The 20567-nt window shown below is 41.0% G+C and overlaps 1 protein-coding gene across 1 annotated transcript; it reads right to left on the bottom strand.

Annotated features, from left to right (window-relative positions):
• Positions 1 to 5627: 5627 nt before the first annotated feature.
• Positions 5628 to 20454, bottom strand: LSMEM1 (leucine rich single-pass membrane protein 1). Its single transcript, XM_045495362.1, has 4 exons — positions 16338 to 20454; positions 12037 to 12165; positions 10174 to 10302; positions 5628 to 6238 (listed from the first exon to the last, which is right to left on the bottom strand). Exons 2-4 carry the CDS (start codon positions 12158 to 12160, stop codon positions 6108 to 6110), a joined length of 384 nt encoding a protein of 127 aa, XP_045351318.1. The 5' UTR covers positions 12161 to 12165; positions 16338 to 20454; the 3' UTR covers positions 5628 to 6107.
• Between the last annotated feature and the right edge of the window lie 113 nt (positions 20455 to 20567).

Genomic DNA, 20567 nt, shown 5'->3' with positions numbered 1-20567 from the left:
CTTTAAAAAATATTATCCACAAATGATCATGTCCCCCTTTTAAAAGTACAATTTATTAGCGAATTATAAACACTACAGAGCCTGAATAACTTTTGATCAAATTTCCTGTTCTCACCGGAAGCAATACTCCTCTGTGTTACAGAGGAGCATCCTAAAAATTAGGGAAGTTGAGGAAGTGAAGAGAGGTCAAGACTACACTGTTACTCATGTGCAGGACCAGAATCTAAACCCAAGTTTACTCCAAATCCATGATCTACACAGCCACCAATCCAAACTGAGCGCCAGACCCATCACCACAGCAACTCTTTAAACACATGAGCTTCCTATCCCACTCCCTGCCTTCTAGATCCAAATCTCTGAGAGTAGAGTCCAGGAATCAGGGGCTTTTTAAAGCCTCCCAGGTGCTCTCTCAGTGGACACGCTGTGAACTGCTATCTCCTGTTTGTGGTGACAGGTCGATACTGGTTTCTTCCTCTTATTTGCACATTCTCCCCTCCCGCCCCCACCATTTCCAGTGATTACAATTTACTTGTTCTGTAGACCAAATAGAAAACAAGAGAGTATTTTTTTCAGGCTGAAGTAATCATCTAACCCATTTTTAAGAAATCAGTCTCCTCTTGTGATTAAAAAAAGAATGTAAAGAAACCAGCCAAGCCGTTAGCAATACAACGCATTAAATGCTTCCGTCTGTTTTCTCCGGCTATTCGTAATTTAAAAGTAAGAAACATGGGGGTGTTAACCAAACCTTTCAGTTCAGGGAACAAAGTTTCCTTAAGAAGTCTTAAATGCCAAGGCCTGCCAGAGTAAGACATTAGGACAGAGTATTAGAGTCAGGTGCTGAAGTATCGCTATTATACGCAATTGACGTGGATTTATTTGAACAGTTGTTCCTCATAAAATCTTCACGCTTATCAAAATGCCCTCCATCCCCAACCAAAGGTAATGTCCCATCTGACTTCCCCAGGTTGGAAAATAACTGGTTCCTAACGTACCATATGACATAGGTGAGAAGCCAATTTGCAGAAGGAACCGCACTTTGGCTCCTCTTGGGTCCTCTGCAGCACCCGCTCAGAGAAGCCCAGCACAGCCCACACTACTGGGTACGGCATATACTCTCAATTCCCACTTGTTCCAGGGAATCAAGTTTGTTCTCCCTTGCTTTTTCATCACGTCTTTAAACATCGTTTTCACCTTCAAAAAAGTAGAATAATATCTCCATAATGTTTTCCCCATAATTTTTTTTTTACTGACGAGATTTTACCGTCACCAAGTAAGAATAAGGGGGAAGCACAGGTGCCAATAAGAATATTTTCATTTTTCCTCTGTTTCAAAAAATACACTTCCTGACTCTGTGAAAAGATAGCTCCTGGTCCTTTCTCTTTTTCACAGCTTCTTTTGCACAAACTCATTCACAGAAGAGATAGATTGCCAATCTTTTCTGATCTCTCTTTTGCTCATCCTCGACTGAATTTAAATTGGGGTCATTACGTTAAGGTAGAATAAAACTATTTTATACACCCTAACTCAGAGAGGTCCTGTTTCCACTGCAATTATCTTTCTAAGCAATAACAGTGGGATAGAACACAATGTTTTGTGCCGTATTTCCGAAGATACCTCTGCATGACATGCACACCAATATTCTTCCCTTTTCCACAGGTTATTTTTAGTAAAACAATTGTTTTGTGTTATTTTTAACCCTCCAGGTTTGCTTTGTTCTTACCCAAAATCCTTGCTTTGGAGATTGGTGTCCACTGGAAGAATCTCGGACAGATGACCTGGTCTTTTCCGGAGAAATCAGTAATGTGTGTCCGCTCAATTGCAGCTCAGCAGCCACACTGGGAAGCTGGGGCCTCCTGGTTCCAGGTTACTCTGTGCCCCAGTGGCCTCCAGGTGTGAACAGCAGTGTGTGGTGGGAAGGGCTGGGCCAGGCTCACCTGCAGGTGGTTGTCAATGTAGAACAATTTGAGCAGGTGGTTGTCAACGTAACAATTTGAGGGGTATAGGAAGGTGAAATATAAAGTGCATGGCCCTGGGGGCAGAAGATGTGTATAATCCTTCCATCACAGTAGAGCCCACCGTCAGGAAAAAAAAAAACCTCTCTTAGCCTCTTGTGAACACATATAGAGTCTAAAGAACGATACAAAATGTTCTTTTCCTATCATGGCAGGTCTCAGATCAGCTGTCTCTTCTGTTTCTTTTTGTCCTCCTTTGCCTCACATTAGTGTACCAGCTCCCTCCTGCCATTGAATCTTGCGGTCAGGTTATTAGTGCAGGACAGACAGATTTCTGGCTTCAACTCAGGTAGGCAAATGTGGATCCTTACGTTCTTCAGACTAGCTTATTTGGTAAACAATAAACCCTCCTGCGTTTATTGATCACCTCTTATAGCATAGTAAGTTTTTTGCTAAAAACTCTTACCTTATCATTGTTGGCCAGATGAGATAAGGATGCTATGGTCTTAAACAGTGCAGCAGAAAAAAGTATTTTGGCTTTAAGTCCCAAAGATTTAATGTAGAGGCTTAACTGTAGTGGATTATTTCCACTATACCATACTTACTACTTTGAACATTAGTAATAATTACAGTAACAGCTAGTAGTTACTTTCTTTCCGATAGCTTTAAGTCCTTTACCATCTCTTTTAAGCCTCCCACCACTACTAAGAAATAGATTTTCTAATTATCCAATTTTGTTGATAAAGAATCAGAGGTTAATTTTCCCAAACCCATGGTAAATAGTGGCAGCAGAATTTGAACCAGGAAGCTGGGCTCCCCAGCCCCTGTCCCAGCTGCCATATTTGACTGCTACGGAGGCACAGGGTACCAAGTTTCAGTAATGCAAGATGAATACGTTCTCAAGACCTTATGCTCAGCATGGTGATGACAATCAACAAAACTGTATTGTATACCTGAAATTTGTTAAGAGGATAGATTTTAAATATTCTCACCCCCCCCAAATCTGCCCCGAATACACAGATGGTGACTATACAGGTGATGAATATGTTAATTAGCTTAATTGCGGTACTCATTGAACAATGCATACATATATCAAAACATCAAGTTGTATACCTTAAATACGTACAATTTTTATATGTCAATGATAGCTCAAGAAAGCAGTTGAATGGGGCGCCTGGGTGGCGCAGTCGGTTAAGCGTCCGACTTCAGCTCAGGTCACGATCTCGCGGTCCATGAGTTCGAGCCCCGAGTCGGGCTCTGGGCTGATGGCTCAGAGCCTGGAGCCTGTTTCCGATTCTGTGTCTCCCTCTCTCTCTGCCCCTCCCCCGTTCATGCTCTGTCTCTCTCTGTCCCAAAAATAAATAAACGTTGAAAAAAAAAATTAAAAAAAAAAAAAAAAAAAGAAAGCAGTTGAAAAAGAAAGAAAAAACAGACAGTTTCATTTAAAAAATTCTCCAAATGTTAACATGTACCATGGTTATTTTATACACACACACACACGCACACCTTTCTGAACTTTTTTGGGTTTGAAGACATGATGTCCCTTTGTCCTTAAATGCTTCCATGTGTGTTTCTTAAAAACAGGCCAGTCTCTTACATAATCATGATATAATTATTAAAATCAGGAAATGAACATTGACATAATACTATTATCTAATTTACAAACCTTATTCAGATTTTGCTAGTTGTTCCAATAACAGCCTTTATGGCAAATTAAAATCCCTGTGCTGAAGGAAAAAAAAAAAAAAAAAGCCTACATGTGGACAAATAGCCACCCAACGTTTCAAAACAGGGTCAATGAGGCGCGGGGCGGGGGGCGCCTGGGTGGTTCATTCTGTTAAGCGTCTGACTTCAGCCAAGTCATGATCTCGGGGTTCATGAGTTCGAGCCCCATGTCTAGGCTCTGTGCTGACAGCTCAGAGCCTGGAGCCAGCTTCGGATTCTGTGTCTCCCTCTCTCTCTGCCCCTCCCCCACTCGTGCTCTGTCTGTCTCTCTCTCAAAAAATGAATAAACATTTTAAAAAATTAAAAAAAAAAAGAGGGTCAATGGAAATTGTTAATCTGTGAGTCCAAATATCAAGAGCTTTGGTGACTGGAGTTTTCCAGGCTGTGACCATGGCTCCATCCGTCTATGTTGTATAGACAGGACAGTGCAGATTCCAAAGAACAGAGCCACAAAAGACAGGTGAAATGATTTATGAGACCCTACTTCATGCTATGAAAATTATAAATTTATTGGAATGAAGATCATTTGTTACTGGGCACAAAATACACCCACTGTAAATTGAAAGAAAAAAAAAAAAAACATAACGAGTGCAAACAGATTCCAGGAAAGAAATGGGCATATATATATATATATATGGTTTGCACACAGTACATATATATATGTGTATATATATACACATATATATATGTATATATATATATATAATGCTTATTTATTTTGAGAGAGAGAGTATGTGCATGAGTGTGAGTGGGTGAGGGACAGAGAGAGGGGGATAGAGACAGAATTTCAAGCTGTGCTCTCAGCACAGAGCGCCAGGCAGGACTCAATCTTATGACTGTGGGATCATGACCTGAGCCGAAATCAAGAGTCAAATGTTTAACCAACTGAGCCACCTATGCTCCCCAGAAATGGGTAAATTTTTAAAAAGTTGTTGCTTCACTTCTTCTGTCATTTCTGCAATAATGTTACAACAAATCCTGATAAATTATTTTGCTACAACCCATCAACAATTCAATAAGGATTTCCCAGTGAACACAAATTTTAGATTATTAACATAGCCTATATAGTATTTATCAATTTAAGAAAGTGAGTATCCAGGACAAACGTTTTTGAGTGCAAAAATGTGTAAGTAAAATGTCTTGTGTTATTTGATTAATTATTTAGTGTTATAAAATGTATGTATGTGTATGTTTTTAACTTGGGGATCAACTGACAGGTCTTTGACCAACCCAAAATGACAGAATCACAATACATTCATCAATAAATTTCTGCAATATATTTGTATTATATAAAAGATTTTCTAACACTGTGATTTTTGTAGTCAATTATTTATTATTATTATTATTATTAGAGAGAGAGTGAAAATCCCAAATAGACTCCATGCTCAATGAAGAGTCCAACGCAGGGTTTGATTTCAAGACCCTGGAATCATGACCTGAGCCAAAATCAAGAGTCAGATGCTTAACTTACTGAGCCACCCAGGGGTCCCAAGATTCATTTACTTTTTTAAGCTTATTTATATCACACCATGTCTTAGATCATAAACTGTATACATTACCTTTTGTGCTAAAACAGAGCAGGTTCCAAATATTCCAAATATACAATTTCCTACTATAGTTTAGTAACGACCACAAACCTATCAGGTTTCTTCAAAATTAATCAGCAGAACATTGAAGGAATTTTTTTTTCATGAGAAAGGAAGCCAACTAAGCTTATATAATTTATATATAACAATACATTCTGTTTGTTCGCAAATCGAACAGAAGTTCTTCTAAAGTAGATGGTTTGCACACAGTAAGAGCTCAATAAACATTAGTTGAATACATTAGTCTCTCTCTTTTGACCCCCACCCTACCATTACACATATAACTACTGCTAGCGAATACCAGAAGGCAACTAGCTCTGAAATCCACCCACCCCCTGTCCCTGGGGAAATAAGAGTCAAAGTCTAATCATCTGAGCAAATTTTCTTTTATTGAAAAGAGTTAACACCTGGTTCCCTTGAAAACAAATACTTCAATGAAACCATGAGGCTGTCACAGGAATTCATAAAGATGCACGAGGCACCATGAACCTCACTGGCACAGGGAACTTGTTCTGGTGATGAAAGCTCCTTTTGTAAGAGAAGTTGTATGTACAGAGCCAAATTCTCTGGCTTACTATTGGTTCTCCTCCATAATAGCCACCCTTAACCCCAATAAAGCAAAAGGACACAGCATATAACGAGCCCTTTTTCTGGTTGCTATCCCCAAACCCCTTTGCCTTGGAGTCGCTCCCAACCCTACAGCATTAACTTGGCCCCAGGGTTGGGATCACTAACCAGATTGTCTGTTGCCTGCAGAAGTGCGCATGCTCAGTTCATAAGCCCGTGCACACCCAATAAAGCGCGAAGCTCAGGTGCTGGCGGCTGCTTTTAGATGCTCATTTCTTTAGTTCTGTTCCGCGTCCAGTTGATTGAGTCGCTTTACAATCATGCTGTTGATTTTCTTAAGATCGTCTATGTCCTTTCCCTCAGCTGTTAGTCTTCTCGACACATCATCCATCTTGTTTCCAGTTTGAACTTCAAAACAGAAAACAGACTGTGTTACATTGATAGCCAGTGTGTTCCGTCGGGACCCGCTAGTGCCTTGTGTTGGTGCTTAGCCAAGTGCTGAAAGGCCCCCTTGGCAAGTCCCCTGCTCCAATAACCCACGCAGCCCACAAGCCTGAAGACTAAAGCTGTCTACCAAAGTGCATTACTTTTACAATTTATTGGGCCCAGCCTCGACTACCTTTGGCAGCTCCACACAGATTTTGGCTGAGAAACTTCACTGTGAGCCACCAAAGGAAACCACCAGCTAATCTCATTGGGAGCATATCAGAGAAGTGATTGTTACATCGTCTTCTTAGAGCGCTCTTCTCCAGAGGTTTTTGGCTCCTCATTGGGAAATGAGGTTTTCTGGGTTTCAGCCTATTTTGACATAGCTCTGCTGGTTCTGAATTACCAGCCCATAAATGAACATGTAGTAATTCCCCTCGGACCATCCTAAGAACAGAGACTATATTTTCAAAATAAACAGAACTCTTGGCAATAAAGTAAGCTATGGAGGTTACTCCATACTCATCAGAGGTTAAAATTTCCAGGAAATGCAGCAAAAAAATCCGTACTTAATATTTGAGCTTCTTATTATTTCCATTTTAAGCAAGTTTTTTTCCCCCAACTAATGTTGCTGGTAGCATGCCACGAGGCTTAGTGGATAAACTAATGTGGGAAAGTAAACTAGATAGAAGAGCTTCCCCTTCCAGACTTGGGACAAATGGTTGCCCAGAAGCTGCTTCTTCCCCATGTCTGCAAAACTATGCTGGATGAATTATGGTCTAAGACATGAAGGAAGGATCTTAATTGAGATTAACTACAGAGCCAGGCAGAAAAATCACTTGCTTCTGGGGAAAAATGTGAAACTGAAGTAAATTCACAACACATAATATCCTTTCCCCTCTTGGGAAACTCCTAGTAGAACATAAGTCAAACAGAGAAGGAAGCAGCAGCCGGGCTGGCTTGAGTGTGTTCCAGGATACACTGATCCCAAATTCCAAAAAAGAAAAAGAGTTCCATGTGCAAAAATGTTAGAGAAAAATTTTGCACTGACCTGCCTCTTGGAAACTCACAAGAAGTAAAAAAAAAAAAAAACAATTTGAGCATTATCTAACTCAGCAATTATCAAACTCATTTGACCATAGAATCCTTCTTCCCTCAGGCAACAACAACATCCCAGGAACCTAGTATTCTCTGGAATAGACTGCTTGGCCACTAGAATTTGTTACCAGAGGCATGTATAGTAATCTACTCTTGTAGCCCATTATTCCTTTTTAGGACAGAGATTATGACAAAAACATAAGGTCCAAAGGTTTAATAAGAATGTAATCAAGTATAAAATAAGTCTTTTCCCTCTTACATAAAAATACCAGTTATAAAAAATACAGGTTCTTTCACGTCAGTGAAAAGACTACAGATTTGCACTAAATCCCACTGAGAGCAAAATGGTTTCTTTGTTAAAGATGAGCACAGGCCAAGTTCATTTCCAGAGGCCTGTGCCAACTCCACTCTGAGGTTGAGTTAAGGTTTGTCTGAAAACCACAGGAAGTCCTTGTTTTATTTCTTCAACATAGGCAATGGAGGGCAGGGAAGCTTTGGAGCCAGACAGGTCAGGATTTGAATCTTGGTTCTGCCTCTGATTAGCAGGGTACACATGGAGAGGTACATTTCTAGGTCTTAGTCTCGCGTCAATAAAATAGAAATACTAAATACTATCTTAAGAGGTAAAGATGTAAGATAATGAATTTATGTATCTGGCACAGAGCAATAGCCCAAAGAAAGACATTCTTCTTGGGGCGCCTGGGTGGCTCAGTCGGTTGAGCGGCCAACTTCAGCTCAGGTCATGATCTCACGGTCCGTGAGTTCGAGCCCCTCGTCGGGCTCTGTGCTGACAGCTCAGAGCCTGGAGCCTGTTTCAGATTCTGTGTCTCCCTCTCTCTGACCCTCCCCTGTTCATGCTCTGTCTCTCCCTGTCTCAAAAATAAACAAAACGTTAAAAAATAAAAATTTAAAAAAAGACATTCTTCTTTGTTCATATCTTCTTTCTGTTTCTTCGTATGACTTTGCTCTCAACATAAAACACCAGCAGCAAATATAACATAAATCATATTTATACAAGAGGGGTATAATGACAGTAATAAAGTGCATGCTCTTTGAAGTCAGGCAGGAGTGTCTTTGGGCCCTGTTTCGGCACTTATTAGTTGTGGACCTCAGGCACGGTGATTAACCGAAGCCTCAGTGTCAGCATCGGTAAAACCAGAATAATAGTAGATTGTACGACCTAGAGTTGTTACGAGGTTGTGAGCAAACAGACATCAAGTGTTACTTAGCACAGTGCCTGGGAAAATGAGTGCTCGATATATAGCACTTCTTATCATCATTACCTTTAACCTCATTACCCGTCGCTCCACAGAAGAGAGAAGTTCCTTTGGGTGGCTCTCCTGCCGATAGGGATATCTAAAATTTCCTGCTAGTTTAACTCAGTCATTACCCCAGATGGGTGTGGCAGAATGATATTTGGAGCATTAATTTTTGTTGGTATAACATTTCAGAATTCAGAGTAATGCATGGGCTTTTTCTGGCCCTGAAGATTCAGGAACAACCCACATCCAATGGACAGAGACAAGGGCACCATTATTGTAAGGATAGTTCCCATTGAAGCTTTTAAGTTGGAGAGGGCATGGACTGGGCCAGAGAGAAGCAGTTAAATATCCCACCTCCCCACCTGCCCCGACCCCAGGCTACATAAAAAGCCAGAAGGAGAAGGGAGTTTGGGGAAGAGAAGGGGTCTGAGGCTGTAAAAGAGCCACACCCCCTGCCCACCTGTCTCCCCCCATCATCACCACCACTACCTCCTTTAATCCTGAATGAATTTAAATTAAAGGCCTCCCAAAGACATGGGCTCCACTTCTCATTGAAGATTTTTGAAGGCTACAGGGCCTGCAAAGCAGGAAAGGGCAGAAGAAATAAATGATGGTTCTCAGGACCCAGGGGAAAAGGCTTGGTTCAGGGCAGCAGGAAGCTGAAATAAATCCAGATAATGGCCCACAGAGGTTAGCTGAAAGAGAGAACTGATGGGCTTGAGGGGAGAGGGCAACCCACAGAAGGAAAGGACAGCACCCTGCCCCTGCCAAAGCAGAGAGGAGAGTAGCCCTGAGGCCTGGGGGGTCTCGCCATGTGGGACAGCCCAGCCACCACTCAATGGCAGAGGTCAGGCCCAGGCTGAGAGCAGGGAGGGCAGTTCGTCATACAGCCCAGGGGAGTGTCAAACAGGAAAGAAGCGGCCTCATCACCTCCCCAACACAGACTCTGGGACCTTGCACAAGCCCTCAGTGCTTCCAGTAGATTTCTGGGAAGTGAGAAAACCTGGGAAGGAGTTTGAAACCTGAATGTGACTCTATGGTAGAGACCTGAATTAATGGAGCAATTACGTACTGGATTAAGAAAAACTAGAATCAACATTTGACAGCCAGGGACTCCCAAGTAAGAAAGGACAGTTATAGAGACGCCTGGGTGGCTCAGTCAGTTCAGCATCTGACCCTTGATTTTGGCCTAGGTGGTGATCTCATGTCAGGCTCTGCTTTGTCAGCCTGGGATCCTATCTCTCCCTCTCTCTCTGCCCCTCCCCCACTAATGTGCTTGCGTTTGCTCGCTCTCTCACTCTCACTCTCTAAAAATAAATAAATAAGCTTTAAAAAAGAAAAGAAAAGAAAATTATAGAAATATTTAATGTCCTTGTTCGTGAACTTGTGGCACTGTGGGCTTAACGTCCCCAGAATCACAGGGTCAGGCACTTGCCGTCTGTCTTTCCAGTGTAGCAGTGATTGCCGAAAAGCACGGACTCCTCACAGGAGCAAAGTTAAACAACCAGCAACAAAGTAAGAGCATTTAAGAAACGAGAACGTGTCAGTGGTACTTACCTATTAGAAAGATCACGAAGGAAACCAGTGCCAGACTGACAATCAGCACGATTATCAACCCCATAAAAAATAGACTGTGACTTCCGTTTCCTGAGTTAGTGCCAACGTCTGGGATTTTCTCCTGGAGAGCTAACATGAAACAAACAAAAATACCTATGACAAAAACTCCTCAGGACCCACCTTGCCAGCAGAACTGAAAAGTCCCCCACTATTAAAGACCCGAGTAAGGGATACACCCGTTTTTCCCTGTGATCACCCTGGAAAGTGACTTATGTCATAGGAATGTCTTTGGACTTATGTCTTTGGCGCTCTTTGTGAATTTTTTACCTTCTTCATCCTTGGTAGTCAAAAAAATAAGCAGGGTTTAGCACTCTCCTTGGAAAGTTCTTTGAAGATGGTGTTAATACTGAAGAGGCAGGACGTGGGTTTTCTTTGGATGGGTGGGGGAGGATATGTGTGTTAAGCTTTCAGAGTAATGGAGACTGTACTGCCCTCTTCTCTGAAGTGACAGGGGAGTAAAATACAGCTGGCTGGGACACCTATGCTGAGTGGAAGGTTGAATGCTCTAGGGTATCTCCCAGAAATGCCTTTCACCATAGGAGGAAGTTAAGCTGACATCCATTTAAATAGAAAAATGGCCCCGATGTATCTGGGTTTCTCAGAGCTGTCTTTGGGATAAACCTGCTTGGCAAACAAGATTCTTTTAAATGTTCTGCAGTTACACTGAGACTGCAACTATGCTTATAAAGCAGCTAAAGCATGAAGTGTCTGCATTTGGCTATCATTTTGTAAGGCCTGTTTGCCTAGGAACACCCAAATTAAATTAAATAAGCACTATAGGAACTTGGGGTCATGGAGACCATTAACTTCCTTTCTGTATTCTCTCCTACTTTGCATCGGTCCCACACACTGTGCTACTTGATAATAGCTAGGTGGGTGGCTTAGGTCCTGGGCCGTGTAAATACATCATGTGTCACCCCGCAACAACTTTTGCTTCCTAATCAAAGCAATGGCATAAGCTGGTACCCAAATACCTATTCCTGCGGAGACTTGACTGCAGTAGAAGCAGATGAAAGTCTGAACCCATTAAAATGAAGAAAAAAGCAAGACCTCAGTTAGGATTTAGAAGGGGAATAATAGATTTAAATTTGGAATTACCTGAGTTTAGAATGGGAATGGAACAAACGACTAGTAGAAAATTAAGGCCTGTGTTTGAAAGTCAGAGTTGAAGCTGGAAAAATGGGGCTCAGAATGATCTGAGAGAGCTCGTTCACAATATTTAGGGAACAAAGTACACATTTAGTATTTAGAGGATTTTTGTTTTGCCTTTCTCCTCCCTTTTTAACCCTTTAATTGGGACCATTTGTGATTTTTAAGTAGAAAATGAAGTTGACTTCATGCCCCCCCAAAATTTAATGACTTCTTGAAATCTGGATGAATGTGTGGAGTATTTTCTCAGCAATGCACTACAAAGTAAGATTTCTCCAGGAAAGTGAGCACCACCGTGACCTGGCCGTGGTCTCTGGAAGGCACGACAGCAGCCAAGAGGGATGAGCAAACTTCTTGGAAGACCAGCACTGCAGTTTCCCTGCCCTTTCCAGGGAGAAACACTCCACAGAAACTTCTCAGAACTCTTGAAGACACATTCCAAATCTTGCTTAGGACCCAAGAAAGCCCATAAGCCTGTCAAATATTAAGAGAACTAACACAAAAGTTGACTAATAATAAAAAGCATTTCCAGCACTGAGCTGTTCCTAATGCCCACCCTGCCACCCACCACACCCACAGGTCCAGATTAGCCTTTACTATTTTTAGGGGGCCCAGAAGCCAGGAAGAGCCAGAAAGCCTGGGAGGCACACATACGGAGCAGATGCTGTGAGCCAGCAGGACAGAGGGTCAGTCTGTTTAAGTCATTTATGGAATCCACAATATAAAGCTTTCGATCTTCAGGCATGCCTCGAGAGCTGGTGTCCTGGGAATGATTCATAGTTCCTGGAAGAAAACACTGACACTAAACAGAAGGCCGGCTCTGGGAGCCCCATTGCACAAGAATCAGAGGCCACAGGAAGCTGGACAGCACGGAAAGAACCACCCACATGCATTATTTCCAGCTGAAGGTCTAGAAAAGCTGTGCTTGTCCAGAAGAAAATATTTCCCTTTGGGGACAACGTTGTCCCTATTCTTTTTGCTTGGCTTGCCAGGAAGCTCAGACTCAATTGTGACACCCAATTTGAGCCTTTTATACCCTGTTTATCTGAATATCCTCTTTCCTTCTCCTCAGATTTCTTAATTCTCGCTATTTTCCCTGAGCCTGCTTTTTAATTTTGTAATTTATTTTATTTCATTAACTTTTTTAAGTTTTTATTTATTCATTTTGAGAGAGAGAGAGAGAGCACATGAGCATGAGTTGGAGAGGGGCAGAGAATGGAGAGAGAGAAACCTAAGAAAGCTCTGTGCGGACAGAGTGGAGCCCGATTCGGGGCTCAAACTCATGAAGAGTGAAACCATGAAATCGTGACTCCGGCTGAAGTACGTTGCTTAACTGATTGAGCTGCCCAAGCTCACTGAGGTGCCGCAAGGAAACTATTTTGAAATAAATTACAAAATTAGGGGCACCTGGGTGGCTCAGTCAGTTAAACATCTGACTTCAGCTCAGGTCATGATCTCACAGTTCATGGGTTCCAGCCCCGTGTCGGGCTCTGTGTTGACAGCTCAGAGCCTGGAGCCTGCTTCAGATTCTGTGTCTCCCTCTCTCTGCCTCTCCCCCACTTATTCTCTGTCTCTGTCTCTCTCTCTTTCAAAAAATGAATAAAAATTGAAAAAATAAAATAGTTTTCTTTTATCACATTGTTTATATTCTGGTGAGATGCCTCAAATCCTTTGGACAAGAAAACTATGTATAAACATATGGAAAGGTAAAACTAAGCTAGTCAGCCTGTGGCCCAAAGACAGATTGTGAGAGGGCAAGAGAATATTACCGCAAACCATCCTAATTGCATGAGGCTTTAAAACATAACTGCGATTTTTACATTCTCGCTCAATATGGTATAGATGAGTCTCCACCTTACATGCATTCTTTAGCCATTAGATGCTCTGCCAGCATCTAGACAGTCCTCAAGACAAAAATCTTCGCAGGCTAGGGTGCTATAAAGAGGAACCGTGCAGCGGGTTGGAGGCTAAACTCTGGGACGTCTGAGGGCTCTTTCTTCCGAATTTCCTTAGATTGAGGCCACTTCCATAGTAAAGAATTTTAAAACTGAGGTTGACATTTAAGGTAATATTTTCTGATGACAGCACTTCCAGCAAACCTGAAAAGCCCCAATGGGTTTATTTATAAAGTCTGTTTTATTAGGTCTCTTCTAGCACAACAGAGAACGTGTGCCCTTTTAATTACATGAAATAAAGGGCTCTAGGAAGACAAATTCAAATTACCATCAAAACTGTCTCTTTCATGGTGATCTCTCTTCATAAAATGAGTCCAGTGGTGACATCGGGACTTTTTGATGTGAAAGGGACTGTAGACACGCTCTAGTCTGGCCCCCTCCTTCCCACAGAGGAGGAATGGATGCTCAGCTGGTGAATGCCCAACACCATACATTTACTTAGAGGCAGAGCTAGCCGGAAGCAGACCTCTTGCTTCAGAGTTCACTGTGTCTTTCCTTTCCTCTCCACATCCCTCCCTCACCCTCTTCTTCTTTTATTTTTTAATGCTTATTCATTTTTGAGAGACAGAGCCTGAGTGGGGGAGAGGCAGAGAGAGAGGGAGACACAGAATCCAAAGCAGGCTCCAGGCTTCAAGCTGTCAGCACAGAGCCTGATGCAGAGCTCGAACTCATGGACCGCGAGATCATGACCTGAGCTGAGGTCAGACACTTAACCACCTGAGCCACGCAGGTGCCTCCCTAACCCTCTTTCAAGACTTGGCTCAAACCTCATCTCTCGAAGAATCAACCTGCCTTTCCTTTGTGCTTTTGCCGGATGCGGTACCTTTTTCCATCAGAACACACATTCTATTTTACAACATTTACTGCTTACATCTTTGGCTTTCCTGGTTGACTGAGAACTCCTCAGGGTGGGCACCAATCCTATTCTTCAAATACTCAGTGTCAAATGTATAAGCCATGACTTACGTTAAGTTGGAACAACTAAAATATTTTATTTACGATTTGAAGCTCACCATTTACAAAAGAATTTGAGGCAGTTAATAATAAATGCAATGACAGAAAGAAACAGAGGATAAAAATCCTCATGTGATATCTATCTGGACTCTGGTAAAGTCAATAAACTTTGTGCCTTCATTTATATGAAGCAACACACTGTTTACTTCCTGTTAACATTAAAAATCTTTCCTTTAATAGCAGTTGCAAAATGAAGAAAGAGTTAGGAGAAAACAAATTCAGAAAAAAAAAAAGTTGCGAACACCTACAGATCTGAAAAAGGATCAGCCATTTACTAAACAGGGTAAACTGCATCCTGAAACATTAAAAACCAGGAATTCCCCAGTCATACCTAAAACCCACTAGTACTTGTAAAAAAATATGCTCCTGAAACGCTAAGAAAAACATGGACTAATTAAACTTTTTATCAGTCAAAGCTAATAACTAAACAAGGTGCTCCAGGTATCCTGAAATTTTAATTAACAAAAATATGTAATTCTCAGAGTATTTTAGATTAGACATTACTGAAGCATTGATATTGATATTACTGAATTCCAAATATACTTCATGGAATAGTCCTAAGGGAATGACATGAAGTGATCATTTTTTAAAAAGCAGCAGCAGCATATAAAATAAAGGAGTCTTAGAGATCAATCAAGTCTTATCCTTTCACAGATAAAGTCATAAGTAATGACTGATGCATGGTCACAGATTCTACTCTTCCAGAAATGCTTTGTATTTTATCATCTCTTATACTTTATTATCCCGAGTACTAATATTTGATGAGCAATAAAGGTTTGTATGTCACATCATAGAATCATCATTCCAGCCATGGCTTCTATTTTAGGTGTGGTGACTGGCACGTGGTTCATTTTTGGATCTCTGACTCAATGTCCTTAAGCCTTAGCTTCCCCTTTAGGAATGGAATTGCTATTGCTCAAATCTCATACTGGAGCTTAATCAACAGTTACAAAGTGGAGGAACAACTAGAAAATCTTAGCCACAAACACTAACCTAGGAGCAGCGCAGCTAATTAAATCTCCAACTGATTAGCCTTGCTACTCACTGAAAAAGGTGATTCAGTGCAACAACAAATCCAAAATCACTGAGGCAACAACTTAGAGTAAGCTATGACGTGCCCTGAAAGTAAATTTCTTCCTCAGGGTAAAGTCATAATATAAATAGGTGCCATTTTCATGTACTTGTAAATGAACTACAACATGCAAATGAAAAATAACTAGCAAAGAAAATGGGATTGGGTGTCTGTGGTTCATGGCCACCAAGAGCCTATAAATGACTCCGTGAGTAAATGGATCCAGGATCACATGGCCCTGAAGCCAGGACCCACTGTTGTTGACACCAGTTGTTGCTATCTCTGGCATCTCCATATAAGGGCACCTGGGAACAACCAGCAAGGCTGGAGAAGCCAAAGTGTTACTAAATTCTGCATCACAGTAGCTCAACCCTCCTCCCTAACTCTGGTGTGCAAATTTGCTCACTATTCTAAGATTGACCAAAGCAGTATCCTTTTAACGGAGCCTTTTCTAATCCCTTGCACTGAAACACGTAAGTAATTTCATTTTCCTCCAGCTTAGATCATGCTCACAGCTCTTTTTATCATTTAAGAATTCTTTGACCAGCTACAAATAAATATTCCGACAAAATAGTTGTCTATGAAAAATTGCTTTGCTCTTTATTTTTTCCCCTGGGTGCTCGATATCAAAGCACAGAAATGACACACCGGTATTGCTTGCCACAAAATCCAAATTGTTATAACAGGGTTTAATTCAAAGCTAATAGGAAGCTTTATTGAGTGAGTCATGGTAATTTGTTCTTTAATTCCATTTCAGAGTCAGTGCCTCTTCACATTCAGGAATTAATTTTTTAAATCAAGTCTAAATCATTTCTATCAAAAGTTTAAAGCACAGAGCACATGCAACAAAAAACATCCCAGCCTCAAGAATCATAATTCGGTGTCGGTAGAGTAATAGCATGCAAATTACTTACAAAAAATGTGAGCTTTGACTGCTAGGTTACCAGAAAAGAAAAGAAAGAAAAAAAAAATACTATTCAGAAGCAACTACAGTAAAACTTTCTATGAATTCTGTAGTCCTGTCTTTGCCTTCCTTCAGCGAACGGGTTCTCCTACAAGGCCCATAAACCCCGGCATGATGTTGGTCTATATTTAGTGTTAATTTAGCCAAGCAGTGTAAGATTTCCAAATACTTTTTATGCAATGTCTAAGGTTTTTAGTGACTATATTACTGAAACTATGCTTTAAAAAGAAAAAGCCACCATGCCTTGATTCAATTGGTAACTGTTGAGGTTGTTATTGGACCGAAGTTAATGTCCTTATTTGGCTGATGGGACCGGGTAAGCGGACACATTTCTAGCACTTCTGCCACGGTATGCTCCCATATATAAATATCCAGTAGCGGACCGGAGCTGCCATTCTGACAGGACTCCAGACCAACCAGAGGACTGCAATAAAGAGCGACAGAGAAAGGTTGTGATACTAACTGGGATGATGGCACGTCAGAGAACTCCGAGTGCTTCCAGAAGCTACAAAAAAAGATTGCGAGTGGGAGATTGTATGGCTACAGACCCGCTGCAGAAGAGAGAAGCACTGTGTCTCATCAACTTCCCTTTCTACTCAAAGCCTTTATTTATTCTGAGTTTTTATGCATCCGCTTTCTCAGAAATGCCAGACTTTCTCTCATGGGGTTCCCTCACAGGCACGCCAAGGAGCGTCTGCCCTCTGGTGTACACGAGAGGAGCTACAGTGAGGACGGCCATCCTGTGAGTCCCATCCGCAGGCTACAGGGACAAACTATCCTGGCAGGACACTAAGGGCTGGGCAGTAATCAGATACGCAGTCCTTTCCAAACCTACCTTCCATTGCACATCTAGATGGACACATCTATGGATCTTTGAAACAGTTTGTACGTCAATCAGAAAATGTTTGCTTCACGGAACTTTCTTTACATTTATATTTAGTATGGACCTCGGTCTACATTTAGGGGAAAGGAATGCCATTTCCTTAAACTTCATCTGTACCAGGGGACCAGTTCACGGAGGAAGCAATATAACTAGTAACTGTCTCCTCAGAGGTACATTATACATTAAAAAGCTATGCCAAATTTCTTGAAAAATGAAAATGTTTGTTTGCTGTTATATTATCAGCCTGTTTATAAATCTCCTAGCTACCTGATCAGTCTCAAACCATCAAACCTCTGAAGAAACAGCAGACTCATTTTGAATATGTACTATGTATGTTTTTCTCACTTCTGTAACCTTACAACCCTATCAGTCCCCCTTCAGGGATGAGGAAAATGTAGCCTAAGCAATTCCTTACCCCAAAGTCTGAATTCAACCATATTTTACACCAGGGAAAGGGATGAAAAGTTCTTACAGCTTGCGATTAATTAGACTTCTGGAGAAGCACGTGAAAGCAAAGAAAGATGACATACATACCTCATTTTATTTATTACGTACTTGAAAGATCACATCAAGAAGAGTTCAGTCATAAGAAGAAAATAGGTATTCTCACCTGAAATAATCTGGGGGCACTTTTAAGTATTTCTTGATTTTTATTTCAAACACTTTATTTTACCATATCTAGATTCAACTCCCAGGAAATTCAGTAAATGCCATCACAGCCTTAAATCATGGATGCTGGTTGCTTCAAAATTAATGCTTGAGCCTCAAAACATTAAGAACTGAGTAGGCAGGGACCATTTTAAATTCCTTTAAACCAGCAAGAATCAATCAAGAACCAAGGAATGAACTGGTTCATATGATACGAACTATCATATACCATTTTGCTACTTTTGAGAAAACTCAATTATTTTTATACATTGAAGCCCCAGTAATCCTTGTCTAGCAACTATCCATAAATTTCATGAAGATGTACCCATCCATAAATTTAATATACAGATTAACTCATTTCTCTCTTCTTCCTCCTAAAACCCCATTAAAAAGGCAGAATAGGAATTAAAATTAGAAAACCACAAGAATGAAAATTGGAAGAAATAATACTGAACAAGATTCCAACAAATGTATTGAATACGGAAAAGAGAGTGGTCGTTACCCGCATGTGTAGAGAGTGGTCCCGCGTGTGTAGAAAGGCAGAACTCAGGCGGGCTTAGGAATTGGAGGCAAGAATGAAGTATGGAGCTAAATCCAGGCAGGTGATTTCATAAAGATTGAAAAACTGCGTTATAGAAATCTACCCCCCCCCCCCAATAAATGATTTAAGAAATAAAGCCAGAGGCTCAATTCAGCGGTTCTAGTTATTTCATGGAGTTCCAGGACAAAGTGTGTATGTGTGGGTTTTGGGGGGGGGGGGGCGGCAGAGGGTAGGTGAGGGGGGCTGGGCAGGGTCAGGGCCCACCGAAGCAGTTATCGCTGGATTTTACAACTCTAAAGTGCCTCCAATAACAAAACGAAGAAATAAAAATTGCACATCACAACAGTTTTATTACAACAGAGCGAGGTCTTCAAAATTCTGAATTTGATTTTCTACCTAGAATTTTATATACCAAGCCATATTACCTTTCAGGCATGCGGTAGTCTCAAAGTAATTGAGCCTCTAGGCACCCATTCCTTCACTGAAGGAAGTGTTCTCTATCAAGTAATCTAAGATCAAAGACACAGGGTCCAGAAAACGTGGACTCCAACCCAAGAGAGGAAAACAAATCCCAGGATGATGAAGTCTCAGAAACAGTTGTATATATACATGGATAAGAGAGAAATTAGTTTAGACTGAAACAAGTATACGGTTGGGCTTTGACCCTGTGAAAAATTGATCTTAAAAAGTTTTACATATTTGGGACTGTTTCGGAAGAATTAGTGATGTGATGTAAATGTAAAACCAACACAAAATGTTGAGAATGGAAAGGAAGCACAGGCAACTCATTCAGGAATGAACATAGATATGGTCACTATAATCGAACGATGCCAATTTAATGGAAAAATACCAGAATGAGAAAAAAGGAAAAAGGAAAAATCATCTATCAAATAGGAAGCTGTCAGATGTCTAAACATAGTAAACTAGTAACAGTATAAGCATATTACTTAGAAATCTGAAACCAAGGCCCTAGGAAAAACACCAAAGGCTGAAACGGCCCCTGTGAAATGGAAAAGGATGGAGCAGGGAGCTAACTGTCCCCCTTACAATCCCTGAGGTACCATTCAACTATGTATATACATCATTTTAATAAAAATTTTTATTTAAAAATAGTATGCATATACGAAATTGAAAATTTACGGGCGGTAACTACTTGTAATCGTTTTTTCCAGGATCCTGACCTACTTGGGAGTACAAGAAGGTGGCAACAGCAAACTCCAGTTCTGGATTCCGAGGCGGTTTTCCTCTGCACCAGAACTGAGAGATGGGACTCACGCTTGCCGCAGCTACAGCGACTCTACAGGCCAGACAATACGGTTTCAACAAGAAGCTGCATCACATGTCCCAGGAGTTGTTGAGAAGGTCGGGGAGGAAGAGCCCTGGTTTGGGAAGAACACCTTCACGGATCTGGGCTCTTCTCTAGTGTACAGGTTACCCCACCCCTGAAGCCTCTTATTACTGTTTTCTGCACTAAACCCAAAGAAATCAGTAACTAGAATCCCAATGAGGCGCTAAGTACTATTCTACAGTGATATACCCAATGACATTGCTACATTCTTTCATCTATCTTCATGCTTCCAAATATACAAGTGAGTTTTGTCTCTCTCCCCCTATCTAGGTTGGTTATTTTGAACTTTGTACCTCAAACCCATAAATGTTTCTTCTACTAGAAAAGAAGCACTTTTAGTGTGAAAAGATCTTTATTTGTAAGACTATAGCAGATAAAATGTGTTACTGCCCTCAGAGGTCAAGGTTGGCAGCTTTTCCGGCATATGCTGAACTCCTCGTGAACTCCCACTAGCTTTGGTCTCAAAGACCAAATGGCCTTTCAGAGTAGCTCTAAGGTCTCATGCTTCGTCAACCCCAGTGACAGAACTAAAATGATTAGGTCCCATTTAATAATTAAAATATAGAATTCTAAAAGAATTAGCTCCCAAAACTGTATCCAAAACTCACTTGTCTAGTATATTAAGTACTTTGTATATTTACATTATAATCAGTATTTTTGGACAACTACAGTATAAGAAATTTAAACTTGGGTGATAGGTTTCCTCATTATGAAATCAAGTACAGTAACATATTTTTGCTCTTCATAAATAGAAATGACC

Source organism: Leopardus geoffroyi, chromosome A2, assembly GCF_018350155.1.
Source record: "Leopardus geoffroyi isolate Oge1 chromosome A2, O.geoffroyi_Oge1_pat1.0, whole genome shotgun sequence".
Taxonomy (NCBI): domain Eukaryota; kingdom Metazoa; phylum Chordata; class Mammalia; order Carnivora; family Felidae; genus Leopardus; species Leopardus geoffroyi.
This window is presented reverse-complemented; position numbering and strand designations above follow the sequence as displayed.